Source organism: Tetrapisispora phaffii, chromosome 6, assembly GCF_000236905.1.
Source record: "Tetrapisispora phaffii CBS 4417 chromosome 6, complete genome".
Lineage (NCBI taxonomy): Eukaryota > Fungi > Ascomycota > Saccharomycetes > Saccharomycetales > Saccharomycetaceae > Tetrapisispora > Tetrapisispora phaffii.
In genome coordinates, this window is record NC_016525.1 from 713,649 (window position 1) to 726,148 (window position 12,500).

General features: G+C 40.0%; 8 protein-coding genes across 8 annotated transcripts; 1 reads left to right on the plus strand and 7 right to left on the minus strand.

Annotated features, from left to right (window-relative positions):
- Nucleotides 1-70: 70 nt before the first annotated feature.
- Nucleotides 71-517, minus strand: TPHA0F03290 (iron-sulfur cluster assembly scaffold protein; the record flags this gene model as incomplete). Its single annotated transcript, XM_003686196.1, has 1 exon — nucleotides 71-517. The coding sequence occupies one exon, from the start codon at nucleotides 515-517 to the stop codon at nucleotides 71-73; it is 447 nt and encodes a 148-aa protein (XP_003686244.1).
- A 958-nt stretch (nucleotides 518-1,475) lies between these two features.
- TPHA0F03300 (uncharacterized protein) lies at nucleotides 1,476-1,952 on the minus strand (the record flags this gene model as incomplete). The annotated part of the gene is made up of 1 exon (XM_003686197.1): nucleotides 1,476-1,952. The coding sequence occupies one exon, from the start codon at nucleotides 1,950-1,952 to the stop codon at nucleotides 1,476-1,478; it is 477 nt and encodes a 158-aa protein (XP_003686245.1).
- Nucleotides 1,953-2,153: 201 nt separating this feature from the next.
- TPHA0F03310 (uncharacterized protein) lies at nucleotides 2,154-2,738 on the minus strand (the record flags this gene model as incomplete). The annotated part of the gene is made up of 1 exon (XM_003686198.1): nucleotides 2,154-2,738. The coding sequence occupies one exon, from the start codon at nucleotides 2,736-2,738 to the stop codon at nucleotides 2,154-2,156; it is 585 nt and encodes a 194-aa protein (XP_003686246.1).
- A 457-nt stretch (nucleotides 2,739-3,195) lies between these two features.
- Nucleotides 3,196-3,900, minus strand: UTR4 (putative acireductone synthase UTR4; the record flags this gene model as incomplete). The annotated part of the gene is made up of 1 exon (XM_003686199.1): nucleotides 3,196-3,900. The coding sequence occupies one exon, from the start codon at nucleotides 3,898-3,900 to the stop codon at nucleotides 3,196-3,198; it is 705 nt and encodes a 234-aa protein (XP_003686247.1).
- A 953-nt stretch (nucleotides 3,901-4,853) lies between these two features.
- CYC7 (cytochrome c) lies at nucleotides 4,854-5,180 on the plus strand (the record flags this gene model as incomplete). The annotated part of the gene is made up of 1 exon (XM_003686200.1): nucleotides 4,854-5,180. One exon carries the CDS (start codon nucleotides 4,854-4,856, stop codon nucleotides 5,178-5,180), a length of 327 nt encoding a protein of 108 aa, XP_003686248.1.
- Nucleotides 5,181-5,437: 257 nt separating this feature from the next.
- On the minus strand, nucleotides 5,438-6,739 carry UTR2 (chitin transglycosylase UTR2; the record flags this gene model as incomplete). The annotated part of the gene is made up of 1 exon (XM_003686201.1): nucleotides 5,438-6,739. The coding sequence occupies one exon, from the start codon at nucleotides 6,737-6,739 to the stop codon at nucleotides 5,438-5,440; it is 1,302 nt and encodes a 433-aa protein (XP_003686249.1).
- Nucleotides 6,740-7,339: 600 nt separating this feature from the next.
- On the minus strand, nucleotides 7,340-9,034 carry YEF1 (NADH/NAD(+) kinase; the record flags this gene model as incomplete). The annotated part of the gene is made up of 1 exon (XM_003686202.1): nucleotides 7,340-9,034. The coding sequence occupies one exon, from the start codon at nucleotides 9,032-9,034 to the stop codon at nucleotides 7,340-7,342; it is 1,695 nt and encodes a 564-aa protein (XP_003686250.1).
- A 1,232-nt stretch (nucleotides 9,035-10,266) lies between these two features.
- On the minus strand, nucleotides 10,267-12,018 carry TPHA0F03360 (uncharacterized protein; the record flags this gene model as incomplete). The annotated part of the gene is made up of 1 exon (XM_003686203.1): nucleotides 10,267-12,018. The coding sequence occupies one exon, from the start codon at nucleotides 12,016-12,018 to the stop codon at nucleotides 10,267-10,269; it is 1,752 nt and encodes a 583-aa protein (XP_003686251.1).
- Nucleotides 12,019-12,500: the final 482 nt, after the last annotated feature.

Here is a 12,500-nt window from a genome sequence, read left to right on the forward strand (position 1 = left end):
TCTTTTATTTTTTTATTGTTCTTTTAGTGTTTTCAATGATAGAGCTGATAAATGTTTCAGTATGCTGTGATCATGCTAAGTTTGTAGAGTTTCTTTTTGACTTGTAATCTCTAATGGCTGCCTTGATCGCGTCTTCCGCCAGCATGGAACAATGAAGTTTCACTGGAGGCAGACTCAATTTTTTTGCTATCTCTGTGTTCTTGATCTTTGCTGCCTCGTCGACAGTTATGCCTCTCACCAGTTCTGTCACGTAAGAGGACGAGGCTATAGCAGAGCCGCAACCAAATGTCTTGAACTTCACATTTTCAATTATGCCTGTCTTGTCGTCCACTTCGATCTGCAACTTCATGACGTCCCCACAGGCAGGCGCGCCCACCAGTCCTGTGCCGACATTAGATTGGTTCTTGTCTAGCGAACCAACGTTCCTTGGGTTTGTGTAATGTTCAATGACATTGGGATGGTAAAGTCTTTTCGTTATGGTGAATAAATTGTTCCTTACTATCAGTGATTTTAGCATTGTTGAGCGACGGTAATGTGAAATGCGGTGTATTATCTATCTGGGATGGATTGGATGGCTCGGTAAACACAGAATTTGTTCCCAGCAATGAGCAGCAAATTTTCCTCGACAGTTCTTCAATGGTCGTGATATAGCTATATATATGTGTGATCGGGTATAGTTGTTGCAATGCCACAGAATTGAGAACTGTTTATGAGTCCATCTTAGCATGGCATACATCATGGTCCTGTTATGTTGCACAGTTGAACCGAATAAAAAATTTTATATCGAGCGTTTGTCGTTTCTTACTTCCGAGAAAGCCATGGGATGTCACCGGTTACGGCCTGCCCGAGATGGGGGAAGGTTGTAATAGCACGTGACCAGCAAACAAACCCGGGTAAGTTTGGCCTACTCTACTGGACAGCAATTGCAAGTGACAGTAAATGCAACTGCCACGACGACACCAACGAGACAGCCATGACCGTTTCATCGTTTGGGTGTGTGAGAATTGGGGACAAGTGATTACTTTTCGTTGTACGAGCGTAAAGAGTACCAAGTTTCGTGTTTGCGAATAACAGTTGTGAGATTTCTCACCGGTGAACTCTTCCAAGACTGTAAAATGTTTTATGTTTAGGCTTGTGGAGAGACTTCCTCTCTGTTATCAGCGAGCCAGCGACCGATTGCCACTGCATGCCAAATCATTGATACTAAACATAATTGCTCCGAGGAGCCTTAAAAGAATGAACTTCATATAACTTCAGTTTTTAAAATGGTAAATAATGACAATATAGAATAACTAATAGTAATATATAAACATTATACTTTGCTGAAAAAAAAAACGTTCCAAAAAAAAAAGTTTACTTCGTACATTGATGCAATAGAATATGTTTTAAATAATTCTTGTTCGTGGTTTTTTTTAATTTAAATAATTATAATTGGAAGAGGGGACTCCCAACGCCGTGGTCACGCACAGAGGCGCTTAAGCAGCACCGGCGGACTCCTTGAAAGAGATGGCGGCTTCTTCTTCCATGGCGGAGATGACAGTGACCATCAAGTCCTTACCTTCGTCGAAGGCAGCTTGGATTTTGTCACCCAATTCACCCTCTGGCAACTTGACGTCGTCCTTGGTGTCACCTTCCATGGTCATCAAGGATAAGAAACCGTCGTCGATGTCTAACAACTGGAATTCGGTTCTCTTGACGAATGGACACTCCATGTTGTGAGTGGAAGGAGACAAGTCTTCCAACTTTTTGCCGGTGAAGATATCGGTGGCGACCAAATGGACTTTGGCGTGACCGTGCTTACCGGTCTTGGAGGTGGACATATCGATAATCTTACATGGTCTGCCCTTGATGACGACGAAACCACTCTTTCTCAAAGCGGAACATTGCATTGGGTAGGTTAAAGAGGAACCGGCGTCGGCGGTTTCGAAAGTATGTTGTTCTTCGTCAGACATATTTTATAACTGTTGTGTGGAGAGATTAGAGCGATAATCGATTGGTGATTTCTTACGACTGTTGCTAAGAACTGTAAAAGAAACAGGAATTGGAAGAGAAGCAGAGGACGACAGATTGGAAAAGAATTTAAATATAGGGTGATTTATATAATAATTATTTTTGTGAAAGGAATTGGAAAAACAAAGAAAAATTTCTTTCAGCTAGCACTTTTTTTTTTCAATTGCAGTCGAGTTCGTCTGTACAACAACATCATAGCAGAAAACCGCAATAAGTTTGACACTTAGCAAGCTATCTCTATCTCTAACACGACGAGACATCGGATAAGTCCATGGTAAAACAACATAGTTGAGACATTGACATGCAGCTGCAGCGAGCAGCGAGCAGATGGCGCTGCGCTGGCTGGTGACACCGAAAAAAGCCAACGAACACAAATTTTTCAAAAACAACAACGTCCAACTCGATGCACGGGAGGGCGATGGCGTGGGCTGGGGACAGCTTCTAGAAACAGCACGGGATATGGCGCTGTGCGTGCGTGCGTGTGCGTGGGCGCGTGTGCGCGCGCTGGGGAGCACGATAAAACTCCATTTTGTGTGGTTTTGCGTCTTTGTGTTCGCAGTTTCTGGCGAAACAACAGCAAAGCCGTCCGGGAGCGCAGTGACGGATTGGTCGCGCGCAAGCGGCCACGCACACGCACGCACGCACCAGGCCGACCGGCCAGAACTACTTTTTATCGCTCGGTATCTTTGCCGAGAACAGCGCCGGCCTAAAACGGTAATGTGTGGCATGCGTGCGTCTCCGCGGGCGTCTTCGGCGCTGTCTTATATCGGGCACTTGCAGGGAGCCGAGCGAAAGAGGGGAAGAACACAGAACGCCCGGCCCTCCCGTCGCAGTGATGATGTCAATGCGTTTTTTCGGGTTCTAAAACTTTCGCTTTCCACACGCCTCTGTCGGACGGTGTGGCGTGCGGGTAACGTGGGACGTCGCGCATTTTGTACAATTTATCTGATTAGGTCATGGCTGCTCGTCACGCTGCAGCTGCCACACACGGGCTTGTATCGATTAAAGGGTACCTCTTACACAAAATATATACAGCACATGCATGCAGGAACGCTATCTAGGTGTTACGTATCGGCTGGCTCACACTCTCGTCTCCACCATGCAAACAACCGCAGGTGCAGACGAGAAGGGAAGTTCCCCCAAAGGGGGAACTTCCCTCTAAGGGTGAATGGATGGGGTTGGCGGTTATTGCAACTCATGGCAACTGTGTATTGTGTGGTAGGTGGACAGTTTCTCGGCGGGGATCGGTTGGTTTCCCTCCCTGATAACTAATCTTGTTGAGAGTCCAGCTTCGTTGGCAGCGTCGATCTCTAATGTGTTATCACTGAGAAACAAGAATGTCGATTCCCTGTTGTTTGTGCTCTCGATGCTATTGATGTCGCTCACAATATTGCGATACGACTGCGGGTCGATTTTTCTGCCTGAGGTGGTAATGTCATAATAACCAAGAATGTGTGGTGTCAGATCCACTGTCCCGGTGTCCGCGTCCTTGACAAAGCGGAACAACAGTTTTTGGGCCTTAACGGAGCCGCTAGAGTAGATGTATATCTTGTTGCGCGGGTCTTTGATGAAGCCAATGGCGTCCGGGTACACCGGCGCTTTGATGTCGCCGCTGTGGTACCCACGCGACCACACGTAGCCTTGCAACTCTTTCAATACAGGGTCCTTCACATCGGCTTCGACTAGTCGACGGATGTGCACCAGCAATGCGGTGCTGTCGGTGATCCCGAACTTGGCTACAATCCCCTGGATTGTAGCGTCTTGTTTGTGTACATTCAAAATAACATCAGCAAGTTGTTCAAGGAAATAAGGGAATAACTCAGACTTCACAAACGAGATGGGACAGACAGTGCCTTCAATATCCAGAATGTAACGTCTAGATTCAGTCATCGTGGCTCAACGCTCTCGTGCTTCGGAACCCAAACAGCCTAGCACCCACTCGCTCACGCAAACACATCTCTTTATACTCCCACTAATAACACATTTTTGCTTTTCCAGACCGCACCTCATCGCAGGATCTCGCAAAATCTGCAACAGCAACAAGTAACCCGGACAACACGCCGTTCCCTAGCCTGGTCTCGTCACCCGGACACGCACTGTCCTTTTTTGAGTTATAATTTAAGCGACACGCAGCACCTTCGGGAATGGTGATAGCTGGATATTTCGGATATTACAGATTTTCCTGCGTCTGGCTCCATTGTCCAATAGAAATGGACTATTCCTCTCCGCCACTCACTTAATGCATCTTTTCGTTTCTGTCTGTCTCTTTTCGGTGCATGAGCAGCAGCAATTCGTGAAATTTGATTGGGGGCTCTCGCACTATGTCACATATATCTTCGATTTGTGTATGATGGATGGGCTGTATAAGCAACAGAGCCAGAGAGAGCTGATGCGTTTTTTTGATGGTTTACTTCAATCTTCTAATAACTCTTGATACCTGCCATAATATCACCCGCTTCTTCAGTTCCTAGTGGTGGTAATGTAGCGCACATACAGTACTCTCTCTATTGACGTTTGTGCCAATACGTTTCACGTTGCGTCGAACGGTCCATGGACCATCGAACCAACTATCTCGGTTACTTCAGCACTGCCCAGATGCCTTCAAGCTTCTCGAGCTAACTTCTCTCTGCTCTGGACTACAAATCATTGAGCATATATCTGTTATATCGGTCTTCCGAACCACTGACTTGAAACTTTCCGGCTGATATATAAACATCTCAGATTTCGACACTTTTGCTGTTTGTCGATTTCTTCTTCCTTATCCCACTTCTTGTCTATTCGCTGTTCTTATATATTGCATATGGCCAACAAACTTACTCATACACATATCAAACTTATCAAAAATGGCTTACGAAAAAGGTTCCGAAAAGAAAGGTGCTACTCTGTTCAAAACCAGATGTCTACAATGTCACACCGTTGAGGAAGGTGGTCCAAACAAGGTTGGTCCAAATTTGCACGGTATCTTCGGTAGACACTCTGGTCAAGCTCCAGGTTTCTCCTACACCGATGCAAACATCAAGAAAAATGTCTTATGGGATGAGAATAACATGTCTGAATACTTAACTAATCCAAAGAAATACATTCCAGGTACAAAGATGGCTTTCGGTGGTTTGAAGAAGGAAAAGGACAGAAACGATTTAATCACTTACTTAGTTAAGGCAACTAAATAGACATAAAAGCACAAATAGAAAACTCATACTTGGGAGTTAATTGATTATCCCAATGCTAACTATTTTTAACGATATATTCCATTAATAGTACACATATTTATTTATATTCATGTATATAAACGAATTCAACATTTATTTAAATTAAAAAAAGAGATTATTATTTATACTATGTGTACATATATGACTATTTGGGATGCAAGAGGGATGTCTAAGTGTTCTTGAAATTGGTTTAAATCGATGCGAAAACTTCGATAAGTTTACAGTATGTAGGTGACAATGAATCCAATCACCATCGAAACCCAATTATTTGTCAGTACAGAAACTGCACCACCGGTGCTATTAGCGGTAGTGCTCAAGTCCTGGAAGAATTTCGTTTTTTGTTCAGCATTAATGGAACTAGACGATGTGATTTGTGATTCTGCTGTACTAAAAGACGAGTCGGACTTGTTGTTGGAAGACTTGGATGAGGTAGTCTTTGATGTCTTAGCACTGGAACTGGAACTGCTTGACGAACTAGTATAGTTGGTTAGTCCAGAATCACCAAGGTTCTTCAAAATCATATTGGCGTCAACGATGGCAACATCCTTCTCGAGAAATGAGTCTGAACTCACGAATTTGTAAGAAGAAGTACCATTCTTGGTAGTTCCTTTAGGTGGGTCATAACATGTAATATTAGCTTCATTCAAAATCATGTAATAGTAACCTGGATCACTTATGTCTTCAGCATCCCAATCAATAGCACCACCGGCCCATTCAATAGTACCTTGTCCCTGACTGGAGTCACCACCTGGCCAAATAGATATTTGGATTCTACTTGGGGTTTGTGGATATCTGTAAACTCCAGTTGTTGCATTATATGTTTCATTTTTGTATAATGTTCTGCCAACAACACCATCTATGGACCACACAGTTTTGTCCTCTTGCCAGTCTATTTCATAAGTGTGGAAGTTTGAAAATGTATCGGTTGTCGAAATATTAGCACTGTTACTGTAATTTAAAGTACCTTGCCAATAGAAGTTAGTTTGAGCGGTATCTAAATCTGTTCCAACAAACTCGTAATCGATTTCATCTTCCACTTGAGAATATAACACAATAGCAGTAATGACACCTGCAAGATGCGAAGTCTTTAATCTGATACTATATTTACCATACCACATGTATCTAGTTGTTGATAATACTGTACCTGTGGTATTCTTTGGCATGGCCAAAACCAAACTTTCTTCATCCTCGTAATCCATAACGTAACCTGTGTATGTCCAATCAGCTTCACTGGCATTACCTAAATATGAATATGCATTGACCAACTTATCGGAGTATTTATTGAACAAAGTACTCATATCTTTACAAACTGGAACAGGCAAACATGCGTCAATGCTATAAGAGTATGCTGGATTGCACGAACCTAAACAGTATTCACCTGTACCACAGACACCAGTGAAAGAACAACATGGCATTGATTCTGGACAATGTGCTGTGGTATTGCAATAAATTGAATCAGAAGCAATTGTTAATGACTGTATCAAAGCCACAAATGAAAGCAAAAATAATGATAGCTTCATTTTTACAATATTGATCACTTTGACGATATTTGCCTATTTTAATGCCCTGTACAAAATAGGGATACACACTAACTGATAAAGTTCCAGGGATTTAGTTAAATTCAATTGGAATATAATTCAGATCTCATTTATATAGAATGTCATCTTTCGAGGTACTAAGAATTTCGATCGCTCAATTTTCATTAAAACTTCCGTTTTAGGAAATATAAACTCATTTGCATTACCTAAACAGGTAATTATCTCAAATTACTTTTAATTAATATACACTCGTTCCTAACGTTACTCCTCCATATGGTTGCATATAACCACAGAATAACAGACTGTTTAGCAGTGACATTTTGCATAATTCTAGATTAATTAAACTGAACATCAATTTTACTGGTTGCTATTACAGGAACTCAGTTTCCTCTAAAACTTTTTTCTATTGCAATTTTTTTAGAGAAAAGGTACACCATCGCTAAGATTATCAGTGCCAAACTGTTATTACATCAGTAATCTTTATTGATTTGTATAAAATATTGTATATAATTATATAAGTATGAATAGCTTCGCATAAATTCATTAACACGAGCATCATTATATTCTGTTATGGTGCTTTTTTCAAGAGGACTCGTGTTCTTCTTGTTCAAGTCTATTCATGGATTTCCTTTCAGGGTTCATCATATGTTTAACCATCGCTATATCTATTTTGCTTCCATCAATCTTCTCTTGGAGTTCGACTTCCTCGCAACTTTCTTCTGCTTGATCTAATTTAATTGGGTCGTTTGCATACTTCTCTTTGTTCTTATCGGATAACATATGTGTGAAAGATTTTTGTTCCTCTCTTAAGTTCCAATTCAGAGTTCTATTAATACTATTAATAAATTCATCTGGAGAGGATTCAATAGTTGGGAAAGCATAAGGACTTGCTGATATAGAAATATAATCACCGGAAAACAGCTCGACTCTGTTTTTACCGTCAAAAGCGGCCCATGCTGTTGCTCTTGATTTCATAGATACTTTGACTCTTAAATTCACACTATCTGGCAAAATAATAGGCCTGAAGTTAAGAGTATGTGGGCAAATTGGAGTGACCGCGATTGCATTCACACTTGGATACACAAGCGAACCACCAGCACTGAGGGAGTAAGCTGTAGAACCGGTTGGAGTACTAATAATCAGACCATCTGCTTGTGCGACGGTTAGTAGCGAACAATCATTGTACAATTCTAAATTAGAAATGAAAGGGGAAGGCCCTCTGTCAACAGTTAATTCATTTAACACATGGTGTTCTGATATGAGTTCCGAAACATACAGTTTCTTGCCGGTTTCTGGGTTTATCACAGGCTCTCTTCTTCTATATACTTTACATTCTAACCGCATTCTCAAATTAGTCTTCACTTTATTATTGTTTAATATCCTTGACAAATCTTTTTTAAAGTGTTCGAATTTGTAATTTGTTAAGAACCCCAGTGAACCCAAGGAAAACGAAAGGACAGGAGGAACGTGTGTTTGGAAAATCGACGAAACGAACAAGACTGTACCATCACCTCCTAGTGTAATTACCAAATCGAAAAAACCGATATTTTCTTCTAAAAATTTCACATTCCAAAATTTGATTCTACGAGCTGGGCATTTAATATCTGATATAAGCGATTCTACATCGAAACTCTTATTCTGCAAAACTTTATCCTCAATGTAGACGGTTAACGCTGGATATTTGGCTAGAAGCCATTCGATCAATTCTCTTAGTAAGTAAATTAGAGAGACATCATTGTTCTTGATTACTATCATGATATTTTCAACATCTAATTCAACTTTTGTGTTAAATATTTTTTTCGACATCATACGCAACCCATAAGCATGAGAAGCATATTTAAAATGAGGTTTTATAGCTGCTTTCATTTTCGAAACATCAGGCATTGATTTGCTTGTCGAAAGTGAGTTCTTGGCAGTCTCTTTTGCGGTACTGTTATGTTCTTCAATTTTCTTATTAATAACAATGCAACCTTCATAATCGTCTCCAAAATTCTTCTGTTTCAGTGCGACATCGTCGTCAACATCGTTGCTATTTTCGTAGGGGTTCTTATCCTTTGAGAGGGTCAATCTAGACTTTCCCTTGCCATCATCCGAAACAGACTCCATATCACGCTTGAGTTCATCTGTATCTTTACTAGAGGTGGATGAAAAACTATTGAACTCTTCTGACAAATCATCTTTACTCCCATAAAGTTTCCAATGAACCTTCATCTTCGAGACATCTTTCTTGTTCTTCTTATTCCGGTCAACACCATCAACTTGATAAGGTCTTTTCATTTCTAACCTAGCTGTATAACGACGATATAAAAGTAGTCCAAAACAATCCCTTCCACGACTTCTATTATTTCATACAACACACACACAGTGAATGAGTAATAATTATTGCAGTTATCAAATCTATAACAAATACCTAGCAATATCTAATTGGCTGTTTATCTGTTTATTCCTACTACTCTTTAGTATACGAATTTCAGAACAAAATAAGCAGCTAACGTTATCCTGTTGTCGACAATGAGAACAGGCTGCAATTATTCAGAATCAGGAATACTATTGTACTTTTAAGTAAAACGATTGTTATGTAATAGGGACAAACTTCCTTTCATTATTATTATCAATGAATTAGTAAATTAATGAATTAGTAAATTAATGAATTAACTAGTATTATATACTATTACACCTCTATATGATTGAAAGCTGAACCTTAAATTTGCAGAAATCAAGAGAAACGCCCCTACAAGAGTACCAATCGGAATCAGAAAAGTGAAAAAGTGAAAATTAAAATAAAAATAACGAATCACACAGATTAAGTCACTGAAGTGGCCCAAGTTTTAGGCATTCTACAAGGACATGGGTACATGGTAAACGAGAGTTATACAGTAAACATTGCATTGAAACCAATCAAATAGTATGTAACTGATGTGGTCGAGCATTTGTTGTTGCTGCTTGAAGTGCCCTCCTTTGAGAGGTTGTTCTTGAACCTTCTTAGCTTGGTCTTCTCATAATTCTATAAAGTCAATCAGAGTAGACCATATTGCAATTGTCTATTCTGATTGACTAGTTGTAACCTTCACGCTAATCTGTCTGTATCTTGCTCGTTCACCGTTGACACTCGAGTCTCTCGAACGGTGGTGGTTGGTTCACATGTTTCAGAGAACTCCCCTTCGTCATTTCCCGAATTGACGGAGAACAGACAGGGATTCGGTTGTGCTGAGTGGGTGTCCGCTCGGTCTATCTTTCAAGACGACTCTAGTATTCTAGTAAACGGTTAATGGTTCGTTCTAACAGCCAGGGAACATTGGCACATTGTCCACCTAGGACAATGCTCAGTAATCAATGGCGAAAGGTTGAATTATGTTGTATTATATTTACACTATGATAAAGGGATAGGTATATATATTTGTTACATTAGAAAAAAATAATTCTCAAGATTTATATAAAAAATTGTCGTCTTATGGGCGTGAGGTCCTCCCGGTCTCTACCGGTAGACCGGATCAATTACTGGATTCAAGCTACTGGTTGTTGTTGCGGTGGTGGTGCGGCTGTGTTTGTTGTAGCTTTGCATTTCCATTTTTTTCTTCTAATAATGGTAAAGCAGCACCTAAACACCAAGTAACTTCACTACCGGAAATTTTTTGGGCGGTTCTCAACTCTCTGTCTAATGGAATACCATATCCAGTTTCCAATAGTGCAACCTCGTATTGCAGATCTAAACAGTTTAATGAGGAAGCACGGGCTTTACCAATGATCGATGGAACACCAGCAAAACTATCGTGGTAAGTCTCTGGACCACCACAGATAGTGTCTGCAAATTCTTTCATTTCTCTTAGTGTGAAAGATTTTGGTAAACCTAAGTTATAAGTTCTATCAAAGAAAAATGAAATGATATATAGATCATCAATTTCTGGGAAATTCATCTCTAAAGATGGTTGATGGACACCATCGAAAGAACATGGTTTAGTGGAGCAACTAGACTTGTCAAATACACTAGTAATTAAATTCCTACATCTTTCAGGATTAGAGTCAGTACTTCCCAAGAAATCAACAGTATATATTTCACCTGATGATACTTTAACTTTTTGATTTAAGAATTGCATTTTGCTTGGAATACATGGGTGGTTCAATTCTAAGTTCCTACCAACGTCAGCCTCTGTAACAATACCACCAAGTTTATATTGTTCCATTAACTTGACACTGATCTTTTTTCTTGCTTCACTTAAACCATAACCTAAATGAGAGTATTGGTATAATGTATAGTAAATACCTGAAAATGGCAAGTCAAATCTGTGGACACCATTTGGTAACTTGCCTCTCTTTGGATAAGATGGTTCGAAAACAATTTGAGTAGAACCACCACCTAAATCAAAAACGGCACTAGTACCAACTTTCTTTGAGGTACCAATGTTACCTAATAAGTAATTAGTGGAAATCCAAGCATTGATGCCTTCGTCGGTACCACTCATGATTTCAATACCATTAGTTTCAATGATTGGGAATGGGTATTTCGTTTCTAACAGATTTCTCACAGCAGCCAATATTTCAGTGGCAACTTCATCACCAGTTAATCTCAAACCTGCAGTGGCCTTGACAGTGATTGGAGTACAAGCTCTTTGAGCTTCTGGGATGACCTCTAGCGCACGTTTTAATAATGGTTCTAATGAATTTGCGGCTTCAATAGCGTTATCGGGGAATGCTGACAATCCTGGAGAGACACCTAAGAAATACTCTTTGATTAAAGTAGCTGGTGAAGTGCAGACATCAAATTTGTAAAGATGCATACGAGATCCACTAGAACCAGCATCGATGATAATAACGAATTTATTTTCTTTGTCGCATGGCTTGCTAGTAGCCTTGTCTTGGGCCTTTAAATTTTCCTTAACTGCATTTGAGACATCAGGGTTATTGTTGTCAGTAGTACTGTCATCAATAACACCGGGTTTAGGGGATACTGGTTGCGAGTTCACTTGAGAAGCATCATTTAGAGGAGCCTCATTTTGAGCAGCAGCACCGTCGTTATTTTGTGCAGAACCTGGAACTTGACCTGGAGATAAGCTTTTTTCATTAGACTCGGCGGAGCCATCGGATTCAGGTAATAAACCCGACTGCTGTAAACCATATTGAATAGTGTCTTGAATATTATATTGGAAGTCTTGTAAACTAGACACGGAATCAGACAGATTGTCCGATGATCTTAATAACATGAACATCGTAACGATGGCGAAAGCACCGACGACATAACGGTAGTTCCTAACCTGCAACTTCATTTTTCCTTTATAGATATATCTTTTATTGGACGAGTTTCTTCAATTTCAGGATAACTTGAAACTACTGACGTTGTTCTTGACTCTTAAAAAGTTTTCAAATATTTGCAAAAGAAATCTACACAATGTTCTCATATACCTAGATGCTGAATATATTTAAAGAAACTTAAAAGATGTTTCATTAAACATAGATGCCTGTTCAGATGGCAATGAGATCTTTCCAATATTTTCTTTTTTCTTTCTTTCTTGAAACTCAACGTGTCAATTTGAGTTTAGACTTCTTACTTTTTTTCTAAGCTGCATTACTCGGAAAGTACAGCAGAACACTTCTCGATGCAACGCGCCTGTTGCGATAACAAAGATACGGTCTCCCATACAGAAACTTTACATTTCAAGATGAACTTGACAAGAGTTTAACAGATATCTTTAAGAATTTTATGTTCTTTGCAGAAGTGGTGTTCCTGTTGCACAGTTGATGACATGAA